The sequence below is a fragment of the Aplysia californica genome, unplaced genomic scaffold, assembly GCF_000002075.1.
Source record: "Aplysia californica isolate F4 #8 unplaced genomic scaffold, AplCal3.0 scaffold00125, whole genome shotgun sequence".
NCBI lineage: Eukaryota > Metazoa > Mollusca > Gastropoda > Aplysiida > Aplysiidae > Aplysia > Aplysia californica.
In genome coordinates this window covers 234,518-251,150 of record NW_004797395.1, presented here as the reverse complement: position 1 = coordinate 251,150, position 16,633 = coordinate 234,518, and the positions used below count along the sequence as shown (strand labels likewise).

Genomic DNA, 16,633 nt, shown 5'->3' with positions numbered 1-16,633 from the left:
GTATGTATGTATGTATGTATGTATGTATGTATGTATGTATGTATGTATGTATGTACATACGTACGTACGTATGAATGTATGTATGAGTGTGTGTGTGTGCATGCGTGAGTATGTGCGTGCGTGCGTGCCCAATTTATGTTAAATATCTGATGTGCTACCCCAATGCATGTAATTGCCGAGCCTTATGTTAAAATGTGTAATATAGTAATATGTATGGGCCAAAGGCCTTTCAAATCAATAAATCGTTTTGAAATCGTAAAGAAATCTTTAAATCTCTCTCACTCTCTCTCACCCTCTATCTCCCTATCTACCTGTCTACCTATCTATCTACGGCTATAGAAACTTTCCAATGTGTTGTTGTTTTTGTAAATGTGCCTTTGTCCACTTGAGTTAGTGAGCGAAATTTTGAATATATCACTCACCATTTACCAAACTATAACTCCGCGCTGATTTTTCTCTTGAACAAAAAAATTAGATCTACCACGTGGTCACGTGACCCACATGCAAATGAACACGTTTTGTGACTTAAGTTCCGCCGAAATTATGAAACCTTCTAAATTGTGTTTAGATCAACACATAAGCGAGTTTTGGAACCAAGAAAACAAGTTGCATGCACATTCCATTTTTAAAAAAAACTTCTACTGCTGTATGTGTAAGAGTGAATACTCCAAGCTGTACTATCGGCCCATAGAGTGGCGCAAGTGCTTCATTGATCCCATCCTACCATCAATATCCTGAAAGATGGGTTCCAAGTCACTAGAGTTACCTGTCCCTGTCGTTTTATGCAAGAAAAATTCTGAAATTATGCAAACTGAGCCCAAAAATGTGAAATTATGCGATTCCGTTAATTTTAGCAAGGAATGATACAGGAAAATAATCAGAAATTATGCTAAAAATGATTAAATTTTGCTAAATTATGCGGGGTGCAAAAAAACACGGGGACAGAGTTACACCCGACAGACCCAGACCAGGCAGACCACAGTTCGATACCTCCCAAGAAGACAGACAGATACTGCTCTGGCCTCTTCGAGATCGTTTTCTCACAACGACCAGCTCTGCACGCCAGTTTCATAGAGACTCTGGAAGAGTATAACGTCTAGCAGACTGCTACTTGAATGACATAGACAGATGGGGCGGTGGCAGTGTAAAGGTGTGAAGTTGAATATCTCTTAACCACAGGACCTAGTTGCACATTTTTCCACCCAACGGTCAACGCCAACGAGTACCAGAATGTTCTCCGGGCGTACTCTGTTCCCTTCTTTCAAACCCACAGACGTATGCACACATTCCAGCACGACAATGCATGCCCACACATTGCCCGGGTAAAGAGGTGCTTACAGCAGGAAAATGTGAATGTTTTGCCATTGCCAGCCTACTCGCCACACATGTCACCCTGTGGGCCTAAGAGTGAGCTCCCGAAACGACATTAACTTTAACACCGTGCAACGACTGGGACAAGAGTGGGATGGACTGCCACAACAATTAATTTTTTTAAAAGCACAGAAAAAAACAACAACTAAATCTACCCAAAAAAAAACGGACTCGATTAATCGCAGAATGTGCAGAACGTGCAGAACACGCCAATCGTGCATCACTGCGAGGGGCAACAATTCTCGTTACTGACGTGAAATTTAACAAATCAAAGAGTACCAGTTTAAAATCATGCTTAACACTGTGCCACCATTTATGAGACATGATCAAGAAACAAAAAAGTAATGCACTTCATGACATACATTGAAATAGGTCTGTGTCAATTTTTGTTTTTGCATGTTGAATAATAAGCACAATACACAGGCTTCTCTTCAACTGGAACGTTTCTATTGTAACTGTGTATACCCCCTCCCCCTTCTACCCCCTCCCCTATTTCTCCTAGCTTAACGCTGTCTCTGTCGCTCCCTCTTTCTCTTCCCTCTTTCTCCCCCCCCCCCCCCCCTTTGGATTCTTCTTTCCCCTCAACCCCCCCCTTTTTCCTAGATATAATCCCCCCCCCCCTCAATCTCTCTCTCTCTCTCTCTCTCTCCCCCTCTCTCTCTCTCTCTCTCTCTCTCTCTCTCTCTCGGTCTGCCTCTCCATACCCCCCAAGGAGGTTACAGTATCCCCCCGCCCCCCTTTCCGTCTATGTCTCTTTCCTTGTTCCCCCATCTCCCACTTCTCTGTCGCTATACAATCACCCCATTTTCTTTCTCTCGACCTCTTTCTGTCTGTGTCCCTCTCTCTTGCCTCTAGATCTATCTATGTCTCTTCCCCTTTCTATTCGTCCCCTCCCTTTCACTTTTCTCCCTCCCTCCCTCTCCACGTGTCCCTCTTTCTCTTTCTGCCCCCCCCCTTTTTTACAATCTCTTTCTGTATCTCCCATATATCCCGCCCCGCCCTCTCTTTCCACCATACCATCTCTTTCAATCCCTCTCCTGTTCTCTCTTTCTTCATCCTCTCCATCTTTCTGTTTCCTCTCTCTATCTCTCTATTTTCCTCCTTCCATCTCCCGTCCTGACCCCATACCTCCATCATCCCCCCCTCTCTTTCGCCGAAGTAGCTGTGTTGCCTTCTTGGTTCTTTCATCACGTTTTTTCGGGGGGGGGGGGGTGCAGGTGCAAGACAAGTCTACAGAACAACTATGATCTACTAGTTAGGCCCATACGTTGCCGGGCCTACTTTTAGCTTAAGGCATGAATATGTTTCTAGATCTATGATGAGAAGAGTGTAGAGTTTGATAATCTAGCTCTGCGGACTGCGGGCGGGGGGCTCTGCCTGCAGTTTAAAAAGTACAACGGTTTGATATTTGATAGCATAATAGTATTGGTCTGTGGCGTGGCAGTCGTTGCAGTAGTAAAATGTCTTTGGCAGATTCTGAAGTTGAATGCCTAAATAGCCTAGTATGACCAAGAAGAAAATCTTACTTTAAATAATTTGACTAAAGGACAGTCTTCATAAAAAGCTATGCTTTGAATATACATTAAAAAATAGAGACTAAATTGACGCCAGAGAAAAATAAATAGATTTAATCTTCCTAAAATGAAAACAGTGCGGTCATGTTTATAATACAATTTTTATCGAAGTTGGAAAAACGCTGGCCACTGTGCACGATTTTGAGAGAATCGCACCATGGACGGAGCAGGTTCGATTCCGTTTAAGACTACTAAAGATTCTGTTATGTAGGCCTACGATATTTGATTTCAGAAACTCGAGCAAATACTTGAGTCAGATTCGATTAATATGCATATGGTTGGCCTTTGTCGGTTATCGCTGTTTAGTGTTTGTTTGGCTATAGCCTAGTTGTCTTACTATCCTTGTTTCTTCCGTTTTGCTGTTTTACCTAGTCTATGATCCAGCAGAAATGTTCAATTTGAATCCAAGTCCATGGTTTTCCACGCTACTATTACATGTACTCAGTTTAAGGCCACCAATTAACAAACAACGAAACATGAAAATAATTAAGCATAGAGCTGTACTGCACAATATAAAGATACTTTGACAATTTTTAAAAAAGTAAAAAAACAGAAACAAAAATGGGATGTATTTTCCATTGAAATAGGGACGGTTGGCAGTAAGTTGCTGAGGCAAAACCAAACCACAAACCACCCTAGGCTGATACCACCGACTGCGTAGGCCTACAGAAAATAGAGAAGCCGAGTTTCTTTTTTTGTATGTCTAGCCTCTGAGCCAAGGCTTTCTTAGATGGTAGTGCCTACGTTCTCTAACGTTAGAGGATGCATACAAGCTGTCTATATTCTCTAATGCTCAGTGCTTCCAGGCGTGGCATCGAATCCCGGTCTCAGAAACTTTGTTTTTTTTTGGGGGGGGGGGGGGGGGGTTTCTCTCCTTCTCCTTACTGACCAAAAATTTGTCCCCGGACCTCCAACCAGGACGAATAATAGTTGGCAGGAGTACATAGACACTTCCTTCTTAGATATCTACGGGCCTAGGTCATAGCCTAATTAAACTTGTGTTGTATTACGTTGTATTTGTATCGGTCTACTACTGTGAAAGATAAATGGAGGAGCCATGGGCGCTATAAGTAATTTAATTACAGCCTGGATGATGAAATGCCCTCATCATTCCTTCATGTTGATTGATCGTGTTTTGAGGATTTGCAATGGAATTATATATTATAATGAAACGGTAAAAAGGTTTTAAAATCCTTTCACGTTATCAAGAATTTCGTTTCAAACGATTTCATGTTGAATTAAGTCATCTATACACACACACTATACTAGGCCCCTAAGCTTGGCGTACCTGCAGATCATAATGCCGAAAGACTCGAGTACTTCGATTCTCTGTTCGTTGAAGAAAGCGAATACGACTATAAAAGTGACGTAAAGCATCATTGCGTAAAGTTCGATTAACTTGTACTCGGACCTCTGAGACTCGGGACTCGGAGATCTGATCTGAGTGAAATGAAAATTGAAAACGTGACTGCTTGCTGCTGTTGGTTGGTTGATCAGTGTTGTTTTGTGTCGTGTTGTGATACGAAACACGTGTGAAGTGCAGGGTTAGAGATTCTAAGAGAAGGATCATCTTGATTACATTTCTGAACCCGAGGCCTTTCTGAAAAGAAAGCCTTCTGAAAATCAAGGCATCAAAATCATCATGGGGAGAAAGAAAAGAGGAACAGTAAGGTCATATGGCAAAGAAAAGGTACAAAATTATTGTAGACTGTACTGTAGACTGTAGGTACAGCAGTAGATCTCTAGATCTATAATCTAGATATCTAGATAATCTAGATCTAAATCTAGATATCTAGATATAGAATCTAGATCTAGAATCCGCTCGTAAAAGTCCACGATCCATATAATTTGTTTACATACAGAGATTAGAGAAGAAATCCATGTCATAAGTCTTGATGACCAAATAGGCAACACAAAGAACAGGGATGCAACCTAATTGCAAAGGCCACCTCTATTGAGAATGGAAGTGGCTATTCTCACGGGTGAGAATAGTTAAATACGATCGACCTCTCACCCCGGGTGAGACTTTCCACCGTAGGCTATTCGGCGCTTTTTCGGTATTTCCCACCCCCCTTATTTGATAGAGCCTGACCTACATCTAGATCTAGATCTAAGTTTGATTCGCGGCAAGCTAAGATGTCAAACCTAACAACTGCAAAACATTAAATTGTGGTAAAATTCAGGGGGGCATGCCCCCCTGAAACCCCCCACCTTGTTTTTATTAGGTCAGGGGGGCAAGCCCCCCTGAAACCCCCCCCTACTCTTGGGACCAAAACCGGCGAATAACAAATGCGGGGTGGCAACTACCGAAAAAGCGCCGGCTATTCTCACCCGGTGTGAAACAAGACCCGTTTTTCCTAATTTCGGAAACTTTCTATCGTTGTGGACAGTGGATGATCAAATGGATAACGAAGTGTATACAGACCCGGTAACCGGGAACAAAGTCACGAAGTATACCAGACCCGGTAGGGGAACTCTTTTGTGAGGTCGGAAAGTTTCAGCGCCCAGACCCGGTAGTGTGTGTGTGTGTGTGAGGAGAGAGAGAGAGAGAGAGAGAGAGAGAGAGAGAGCAGGGGAAAGTGCTAGCAAAATATGACAGGCCCCAGCTAACATGAGGGAACGAGAAAAAGATAGGTGGGGAGAAAGAAAGACAGAGACAAACAAAGAAAAAGAGAATGCGAGCGATACACTTACACAGAGAGAGAGAGAGAGTAGAGAGAGAGACTGCTCGATTGAAATTATGACACTGTTCTTTTCTTCAAATTGTGATTCCTCCAAGTCCAAAAAACGGAGGAAAAACTATCGTTCATCGAAAAGACATCCGCCATCCGCAGTCTTCATTTAGATCTAGAGATCTAGAGATCTAGATCTAGATCTAATCTAGATATCTAGATCTAGGCTAACCTCGAAACTAGATCAATGATTTATGTCTGTCTATCTAAACCTAGGCCATATAGATCTAGATCTAGAAGAACCTAGGTCTAGGTCTACCCTGAGCCAAGAGCAAGAGGGCGCTGAAACTTTCCGAATTCACAAAAGAGTTCCCCTACCGGGTCTGTATACTTCGTGACTTTGTTCCCGGTTACCGGGTCTGTATATACTCCCAATGGATAAAGGCAAAGAAAAGATTACGTTATAGCACAAAAGTAAGCTAATTTTATCGACTACAAAGATGCTAGATGGCTATTTCACTTTTCGAATCGAGCCGAACTACGGGAAGCGCCATTTTGTTTTGCCCGGAAGTTCTCGAAAGATCTACTTCTCCCCTCTTCTCTCTCTCTGTCTCTTTCTGAATACTGTCTATCGGTGTGGACGATCAAATTGACCAAAACAAAGCAAAAAAATGATGGTAAAACACAATTTTAAGTAAATCGAAGTGGCTAGCAGTACTTAAGTACGCGGCTAGCCGTACTTAAGTACGCGGCTGCCAGTCTAGCCGTACTTAGATCTAGGTTTGGCCCAATCGACTCAAGCCTGTTAAGTACACAGGTCTCATTAGATCTAGATCTAGTAATTATTCAGGTTCAAATACATGCAAGTCAGTAAGGCACCTTTTGGTTTTGTCTGAAATACAAATACTTTTGGCATTGCAAACTAAAAATTTCATTTACAATTCAGCCATCAATATTAAGTATGGCTAGCCTGACAGTCTAGCCGTCCTTAAGTATGGCTAGCCTGGCTGTCTACCCGTACTTAAGTACGGCTAGACAAGAAGTCTAGCCGTACTTAAGTACGGCTAGACTGCCAGTCTAGCCGTACAATTATCTTAGGCCCTATTAACATTCTAAAGAAAACAGGAGGTTTAAAATACATACACTGTCATTTTAAGGCACCTGGTTTCGTCTCAAATACAAGCTTTAGGTACTGCACACTAAAAATGTATATATTTACAATTCAGTAGGCCTATTTTTTGTAAATGGTCAGTCTAGCCATCATATTAAGAATAAGTACGGCTAGACTGCGTATACACTGCAATTCACAAAATACATAAATGGATACATAGACATTTACATTTACATTGTATTGAACATGAATCTACTGACTTAAAAAGGAGGTAATTAAATATGTCTTTAAAGATTTTAAAAATTTAGACTCAGATGTTGTATGTCTCAAGTGTTGGGGAAGAGAGTTCCAAACTGACGGAGCAAGGTGGGCGAACGATCTTTCGGCTAATTTTTTACCGCCTTTTCTAGGAACTCGTAAAAGATACTGGTCGCCTGATCTTAGTGATCTAGATGGATCTTATAGCGCTTCTAATAAATAATAAATGTTAATTTGTCAAGAGGTCTTCAGAAGCAAGTAAAGATGGCTCGTTAGCGTGTGTTGGGGTCGGATGGGCGGCCTGCACACGTGTGGCTGTGTGCGTGTCTGGGAGGGGGGGGGGGGCACTTTGAAAAAATGTTATTCGGACTCGAGTGCAAGACGGCCATTCGAAAAGTTAAATAGCCGTAGCATCTTTGTAGACGACCAAATTAATTTACTTTTGTGTTTTAACATAATTTTTTAACTTTGTTTTGGTCAATTTGATCGTCCACACCGATACACAGTATTCAGAAAGAGACCGAGAGAAGAGGGGAGGAGTAGATCTTGCGAGAACTTCCGGGCAAAACAAAATGGCGACCCGCGTTGTTCGGATCGATTCGAAAAGTGAAATAGCCATGGCATCTTTGTAGATGATCAAATTAGCTTACTTTTGTGCTATAACATAATTTTTTCTCCATTTGATCATCCACACCGATAGAAAGTACTCCGAAATTAGGAAAAACAGGTCTTGTTTCACACCGGGTGAGAATAGCCAACAGTGGCAAGTCTCACCCAGGGTGAGAGGTCGATCGTATTTTTATTCTCACCCCGGGTGAGGATAGCCACTTCCAACTGCAAAATATCAAATTATGGTAAAATTCAGCATATTTTTAGGGAGTGTATTCAGACCCGGTAACCGGGATCAAAGTCACAAAGTATACAGACCCGGTAGGGGAACTCTTTTGTGATTTCGGAAAGTTTCAGGGCCCTCTTGGCTCAGGGTAGACCTAGATACATGCCGTTAAACGTAGAAAAGACGCATTGGCTGCTAATTTTAGCACTCTAATGTCATCACTCCCTGGGATACCCACATGGAACGACGTGTTTTCGGATTTCCTAGATCTAGATAGTAGGCCTACTTGGACATGATGGAAGACCTCACGAAAATTGATGTAAAGACACAGTCAGGAGGATTATAAATCAGACCTAGTGGACGCATTCACCAGCAAAGTGGATGCGTCACCAGACCAAAGTGGAAGCATTAAAATGCAATGTAGAATGAAGTCTATTATTAAGCAATCAGAGATGATAACTAAGTCTGGTGATGCGTCCAATTCTGCCGGTCACGCCGATGCGAGCGGATGTGACGTTAGCCTACGTCATCGTACTCCCTTCCCTCCCCCTCCCCGTTCTGTTTTTTTTTTTCAAAATTTTAATCGAAGTCTTCATAACACCGAAGAGATTCAGTTTTAACTCATTTGATCAGAGGGAGTTTGGTATGGTAAAAAAATCATATCAGATCAATAAGAGGTCTACTGTTCATTACGTTCTTAAAGACCTTACGAAAGAAAGCAAGCTTATAGACGAACGCAGTTCTCTTAGGTTAACAATAACATTGAACAGTGATAGAAAAACAACAACAATGGAATGTTAAAATGGCTTTGATGGAGTGTTTTGGGTGTGGAAAAGGTGTGTGTGTGTATTTGTGTGTGTGCGTGTGTGTTTGGAAGGGGGGGGGGGGGCGCGTGTTTGGGGGGGGGGGGGGGCTTAATGTTTGTAATAAAGGACCCTTTTTTAGACAAGAAAAATTGAAGTCATAATGCACTGAGTTACAGGGGTTAATATCAATTATAATAGTCACCCCGCAACTTTGCTTCGTGTGACGTAGTCAGAGATCGCGGCTCAAACGACAAGTTTTTCGGTCCTTTGAACTCTCGCTGTCACGGAAGTCCCCTCCTCCCCCCCACCTCCTCCCCACCCACCCCCTCCTTTTTTCTCCGTCCCACACCCTCTGTGCAATGCCAAGGGCATGTCACTCTTCCGCTTCTGAAAGCGAATCAATAGAGAAAAAAACGAATCAGAAACTAGGTACATATTCGGTTATTCGAATATTTATTCGGTTTCTGCCCAGGCCTAAGATCTAGCTTATTGTGCTCAAGTGCTCGGTGTTGTGCGTTTGTGTGTGTGTGTCTTTTCCTGATCCCCGTCCCCCGATTTATATTCCCCGATAGAACGTGAATTTCTGCTTGAGTTTGTGTGCGTTTGTGACCTTCTACTTCTAGAATTGCCTGTGTTGGTTCTACACCAAAGTGTAGGCTAAGGCTAGCCTAGATCTAGATTATCTAGACCTACGTCTCATTGAAAACATGCAAAACATTCCAATGGAATTAGTTGAGAACAAATTGACCCATTAGAAACACAGTATCATGTATAATGCTAAAGATAGTGTTGTTTTCAGACTTGACACCGCTTCACTTGGTGGTAATTGACAAAAAGTCAATTTTTGTTAATTGCCTCCTCATCACTCAGTGGCAGTTGACGCTACCTATTTTTTATTAGGTCAGGGAACAAGCCCCGAAAACCCCCTACTCTTGACTTGAACGAACGAAACTACAAAATCGCTGGTTCTTCTCCATCGATGGCCTAGGTCTAGATCTAGACAGACAGACATTTAAAATCATTGACAAGATTTAGTTTCGAGGTTAGCCTAAAGCTAGATCTAGATTAGATCTTGAATTTAGATCTCTAGATCTAAATGAAGATTGCGGACGTCTTTTTGACGAACGGTCGTTTTTCCTCCGTTTTTGGAGTTAGAGGAAACACAATTTGAAGAAAAGAACAATGTCATAATTTCAATCGAGCAGTCACCCCCCCCTCTTTCTCTCTCTTTCTCTCTCTCTCTCTCTCTCTCTCTCTCTCTCTCTCTCTCTCTCTCGCTCTCGCATTCTCTTTTTCTTTGTTTGTCCCTGTCTTTCTTTCTCCCCTCCTATTTCCTACTCTATCTTTCTCTCGTTCCCTCCTGTCAACTGGGGCATGTTCTCTCTCTCTCACACACACACATACATACGCACACACACACTACCGGGCCTGGACGCTGAAACTTTCCGACATCACAAAAGAGTTCCCCTACCGGGTCTGTATACTTCGTGACTTTGTTACAGGGTCTGTATACACTTCGATATTTTTATGGCCAGCTCTATTTCTCAAAACGTTCGGGAAAATAACTTGAACTTATTTCTCCCAACAGTTTCCGTTCTCGAGATATGTTGATAATAATTGCGAATGGAGTGGCGTGTGTGAGTGTGCGGATCTGTGTGTGCGTGTCTGTGTACGTAAGGTGTGAAGGGGGGGGGGGGGGTTTACATAAAGGATTTTAGTTTTTGCTGGGTGACTAAATCAAAATAAGTTACTGCCAAGGTCGATCAGTCTTGTTTTCTCGCAGTACCTTATGAAAGTATTTTCAAATGAAGTATAGAGTCTTGATCTAGATCTAGTCCGGAAATGTTACCCCAACCACAACTGAAGTACAGTCGAACCTGCCCTGACGGCCACCTCTATAAGACGGCCACCTGTACAAACGGACACTTTCCATTCCCCCCCTTGCGTTTTTTCTATATAATTTAACTGTGTAAAACGGGCACCTGTCCAACGCGGCCGTGACCACCATATTTCAACACACAACCCCTATTCCACAAAGCAATAACACCTGTCTTAGACGGCCACCTTTGTGACTCCATTACACTTTGTCATAAATCAAGCATTGGCCCGTGGCGTTGTGGGCGAGCAGTCATAATCTAAAAAACCTGTCGTTGTTAGGTAGTCCCTCCAACTGATCGTGTTGCGTAGGCCCCTCCCACTGTTGAACAATAGGTCACCAAAATTAATTTTCAGCTGCTGGGGAGGGAAGCGTGTGATCCCTCATAACCCATTAGCCCCGCCCAGAACCCGTACACAAATCGTAAGTGAGATGAGTGAGTGGTCACTGCATGTTTATCCAGTCTGTAACAAAGTAACAATGGACGTCTGAATGAGCTTGTGACAGAAGTGTCGCTCTTCTCCGTGTCGTGGCGACACGTGTGTTTGTTTTACCTTGGCACTTGGTCCCCCTTGTCTGACACATTTCGTTTTATTGTCACCCGTGCACAAAAGCAGCAACAGAAGAAAAAAACCCAGCGAAAACAACAGCAACAAAAATAACAACAAACAACAATACAACTATCTTTGGTTGGGACCTCAGAAAGGAAGGGTTTGTTTTCTCAGAAAGGAATGGTTTGTTTTCTTCATCTTGATCAGTCCTGCCTAAGACGGCCACCTGTCTTATACGGCCACTTTTCTCCTTGACAATGGGTGGCCGTATAAGACAGGTTCGACTGTATCTGAATATTCAGACATTTAAAAATCTCTCTAGCTCTAGAAATTGAATTCGATGAAAAAAATGCTTCTTCCCTTCCTCGCAGAATGGCAAAATGAAAGATGACGCCTAAATCTTGCAAATAACCAAAAAATATCGAGAACGGAAACTGTTTGGAGAAATAGAGTTCATGTAAAGTTTATTTTCCTGAACGTTCGGAGAAATAGTCACTTCGTATTTTTATTAGGTCCCCCTGAAACCCCCCTACTCTTGACTTTAACAAACGAAACTACAAAATCACCAGTACATCTACTTAAGAGTTAAGTAGTGTAGAGCTAGAATATCTAGATCTAGATCTGGCTACAGTGACTATGTTATGTTCATGGCGGGAGGAATTCCGTAACATTAACAAGCGGCCACTACTATGAAATAGATTCTAGATATAGATGAAAGAGTAGAGGCAGGTATAGAATAGAAGAGGGTTAGGGCGGGTTGAGGCTAGCAAGGGTTAGGGCGGTAGAGTGAGGGTTAGAGGTTAGGTTTTGAGTTAGGGGTAGAGGGTTAGAAAGACCCTTTTTATTATGTTTGTTAGGGTGGTTGCTTGTTACGGAAGTCCTTCCTTCACAGCGCCGTGAATGTAGTTTGCAGGCTACGTTCATGGTGCCCTGACTGAATCTTCATCATTGGCACAGAGGCATGACTGAAACGCTATGATGGCTACGGTCGCTCAAAGTGAATGAGGAAACAGCACAGGAATACTCACGTGAAAAATAATGCAGTGGTGGTCCAAATGCAATAGAGTTTACGGAGGGCGAAGGCGGGCACAGAAAACAGCCACGGTTGACAAGGCCTCGCTCGCTCACCGCAGAACACGGCACTCCTGTACAATTGCGGTCCCATTTGCACTAAATCACACTAGGCCTAGCACAGAATACTGGATTTAAATAGCCGGTATCGATGTTTTATGTTTTGTCAGTAGATCTAGCCTACAAAATGAGCAGTTAAATTTCTCTTGTTTTCAACATGGCAAGGGGGGGTCATGCCCCTCTGAATTTGACCATGTTTTGCCGTTAGGGTTGCCAACTTATAGGCTATCTCTCCATATAATATAGGCACGTGCATAAAAAAGTAATCGTTTAGAACCAGAAGTAATCGTTGGTAGGGTCAAAACTAGTTTCCCCAAACGGGACTGCAATTGGCATTGACGATTTAGTCGTTTGAGGCTCTAAGTATAGCCTGTTCAACTATCTGGTAATGATTGACTGCTTTGCGTTCAGGCTAGACAAATCAGCAATTGTACAGGAGGCCCAGAGCAGGACTTCAATCCTCTTCCCGTGTGCGCACCCGGCAATGCTCGACAATTTGAAAATAAAAGTCGTTCGAAGAAACACGGGAGAAAGGAATAAGGCCAAGGCGGGAAGAGGGGTCTGAGGGGGTGAAAATTCCAAATTCCAAAGCGAAGAGAAGACAGGCAATGTTTGAAATCACACATAGCAAATTGAATACAATGTTACTGTTCATGCATTTTGAAAGCTGTCATTTTTCCAACTGTTGCAAGTTTCATGGGGGGATTTCTACTTCCTAGTACAGTCGAACCTGCCCTTTACGGCCGCCTGTACAGACGGCCACTTTCCATTTCCCCCCTTGCATTTTTTTCTATTTTAACTGTGTAAAACGGGCACCTCTCCAACGCGGCCCCGGCCACCATATTTTAACTCACAACCCCTGTCACACCAGGCAGTAACACCTGTCTTAGACGGCCACCTTAGTGACTCCATTACGTTTTGTCATAAATTATGCATTGTGGGCGAGCCGTCATAATCCATTCCCCTGTCGTTGTTAATTAGTCCCTCCAACCGATCATGTTGCGTACATCCCTCCCACTGTTGACCAATAGGTAACAAATTTTCAGCTGCTGGTGAGGTGAGCGTGTGATCCCTCAAAACCCATAAGCCCCGCCGAGAACTCACACACAAATCATAAGTGAGATGAGTGGTCACTGTTTACCCAGTCTGTAACAAAGTAACAATGGACGTCAACATGAACTTGTGACAGAAGCGTCGCTCTTTCTCCGAGTGGTGGCGACCCATGTGTTTGTTTTTCCATAGCACTCGGTCCTCCTTGTCTGACACATTTCGTTTTAATGTCACCCAAGCACAAAAGCAGCAACAAAAGAAAAAAAAACAGCAAAAAGAACAACAACAATACCAACAATTAGGCTACGGCTACCTTCGGCCTTCGGTTGGGATCTCAGAAAGGAATGGTTTGTTTTCTTCATCTTGATCAGTCCTGCCTTAGACGGCCACCTGTCTTATATGGCCACTTTTCTCCTTGACGATGGGTGGCCGTCTTACACAGGTTTGACTGTACATTCCATCTTTTTGAAACCGCATCGAGCTCAAAATATTATCAAACCTCCTTTTAGTCATTCAAAATTTCAACCAAATTTATTTTTATTTTTCATGAGCCTCTGAAAAGCACAACACTGCCGTCTTTGTGGACTATCAACCACACTGCTACGATTATTTTCCCTAATTATCCATCTGCAATTTACCGTTAGATGCTTAGCTGAGAAAGGTCCTCTAATGAGTGTCATACTCAAAATTCACAAACTATTGTTATACTAAATGTAAAACAAGTCATTCCTATTAAAAGAAGCCTAATTGGTTTACTAGTCTATTCTTACTGATGCTGATAATGATAATGCAAATTAATTGCATCTATAGGGCATATCTTTGCTCTACTGCATGTTCTTTATTATGTGCTTTACAACCATTAGCTGGGAGGAAGGATATGAATAGGGGTTTGAGTTAATGTTAGGGTTAGGTTTGAGGCTTGGGTTTTGGTCCTTACTTACTGCCTTTTGTCAAATTGACACAGTACAGGTAGATCATGGTCAAACATGTGAGATTTTTTACAGTAGAACATATCATCACATTTCAACTGTCAAGTGGTAGGTCACTGAAAAGAATACTCCTTTTCTTTTTACAAAGAAGTTTTTATAAAAATGTATGTACTGTATTATTATAATGCTGTTTTGTATACAATTCTTTCTGACTTTCAATTCCTATTGATTTGTACTCTTCTTACAATGTGCATTTCAGTACTACATTGATTGTTTTGATTCTTTTTTAGAATTTCAACAGAGGTGGTGGAAAGGTTGGGGAAGGATATGACTTGGCAATGCGAGACAATGAGTTGTTTGCCAAATATTATAAGGTGAGTTTATCATGTTAGTGGAAAAGTTAGTTAGTTGACATGTTTGACTTTTTACTTTTGGTTTATCTTGCTTATTATACTAGATAATGATGCATTTTTTGTTTCATTGGCCATGGAGAGGAAATAACTTGAAACAGGATTGTTTTACTTTGAAGATGAGACCTTTTTATTTTTGGGTCCTGTGTTTTGTTTTTTTGGGGGGTTTTTTTTGGGGGGGGGGGAGGGGGAGGGGAGGTTCCGATTGGAGGAGTTAGTGTCTGTCTTTTTTGTTGGTGGGGGGAAGTGTTTTATGATGCTCGAAACTGTGCGTGAACGTGCGTATACATTAAGCATTTTTCAGTTGATAGGAAATTTGGCATTTTGCCTGGATGGTGGCCGAAGCCTACTCTTGTTGTTTTTAGGGCCAGTGAGGGATCTTTAGTATGCACACGGAACTGCTAAGATTTTGCGCCTTTATCCAAGAAGGCAAGATTTCATATCTTACCTACCATAAGATCAGGGATGTGGATGAAAGACTGTGGTGAAAGGAGAAAATTTTCCATCTCTGTCCGGATTCGAACGCGGGACCTATTGAATGAGAGGCGAACACTGTACCCTTTAGACTACGAGAGCCCCTCTTGTGTCTGTGCAGTCTGAAGGTTTCCAGGTTTTGGACCTTAGTTTGATACCACAATTATCTGTAATTGTACTTTTACTTTACTTTTAATCTTTTCCAATAAATTATTTTTTCTACTGATCAGAGCAGAATGGGGCTTTGTGGATATATGATAATTTGACCTACATTGAACATCACTGTAATTTAAATTTTGTTTCTGTTTTGTTACACAACACTTCATGATAAAGTGTCATGGATTGGAGGATGCTTCTAACAGTGTTCTTAGAACATTCCTGTACTTATTAAGAGTTTTTGCCAGAAATTCAGGTCATTTATCTTGCTTTATCCATCTTGATGTACATCAACTGACATATATGTTTTGTTTGAGTTGTTTGTTCTGGTGCAGAGAGGAAAATGTAGGCTGCTGCACAAAAAAGCGTAGCATCACATTATACTAAATTATAGTGTCCTGTGCACATGAGTGTTTCCTGATAACTGCATGAGCACGTGAGAGAATTTTCTTCTGTGTCAAAGTTATTGTTTAGTGGCACGTACTGGTGGTTTCATATCTCCTTTGTTGATAACAATAGGAAGATAAACCAAGCCTATATAATTTCTCATCAGTTTATACTTGGAGTTGTATTTTATGTCACAAGACTTGTTAACAGATTTTCAGTCTGTCTTTCCACCTTCTCCGTCTTTTTAAAAGTGTCTGGTTGTTCTGACTTTCCTGTTGATTTGATTTTGAAAGTTCTGTCTGTATCATTTATTTATTTTTTTCACACCAGCACAAACTGTTGACCTTTCCAATGATGTAATAGGCTGAGGAGCCTACCCTTGGTGCTCTGAGGGGAGGAGGGGGGGGGGTGGAAGCTGAGGACAAGATCTCACTTATTTGTGGACCAAATTTTACGCATTTCACACACATTTATTTAACAAGTATGGTGTGGATTCTTCAAATACACAGTAACATTTTTAGAAAAAAAATAATAAGGATTTTGTTCTTGTGTCTCATAAAGTCAATGTCTTTATTTTCTATGGGAATAGATTATAATTTTGCATGCATGTTAAGAAACTACATTATTTTTTAAATTGTTATATTTTTCCTATATGAATTAGAACATTTTTAATGAATGGTTTTCTTGAGGTAGTATTTAAGGCTGCAAAAAATCTGTGAAGGTTCACACTCCAGACACCACCTATAAAAATCTATTTCATACTTAAAAAATTCAACAAACAATTTGTATTGTTACATCTTCTCTTCATTCTATGTGCATTTTTTATGGTTTTGTTATCCCCCTATTTATGGCACATGAGATGTTTATTTAATTTAATTCAATTGCAAGTTCTAAAATATAATTGCATATTATACAGTATATATTTGTCAATCTCCTTTATCATCACATCTGAGCTGTTCTTTTAATTTCCCCCCCCCCTCTCTCTCTCCATATTTTTCTGTAATATTGCTCTTTTTTGTCCCTCTCCCTCTCTATTTTAATT

General features: G+C 41.5%; 1 protein-coding gene across 1 annotated transcript in view; it reads left to right on the top strand.

Moving 5' to 3' along the window:
- The first annotated feature begins 3,829 nt into the window (after positions 1–3,829).
- Positions 3,830–16,633, top strand: part of LOC101849686 (RNA cytosine-C(5)-methyltransferase NSUN2) — a 39,519-nt gene continuing 26,715 nt past the window's right edge. Inside the window, exons 1-2 of the mRNA XM_013081298.2 lie at positions 3,830–4,635; positions 14,455–14,538. Of these exons, the coding sequence (XP_012936752.1) occupies positions 4,588–4,635; positions 14,455–14,538 (132 nt within the window). The 5' untranslated portion in view covers positions 3,830–4,587. The remainder of the gene's footprint in view (positions 4,636–14,454; positions 14,539–16,633) is intronic.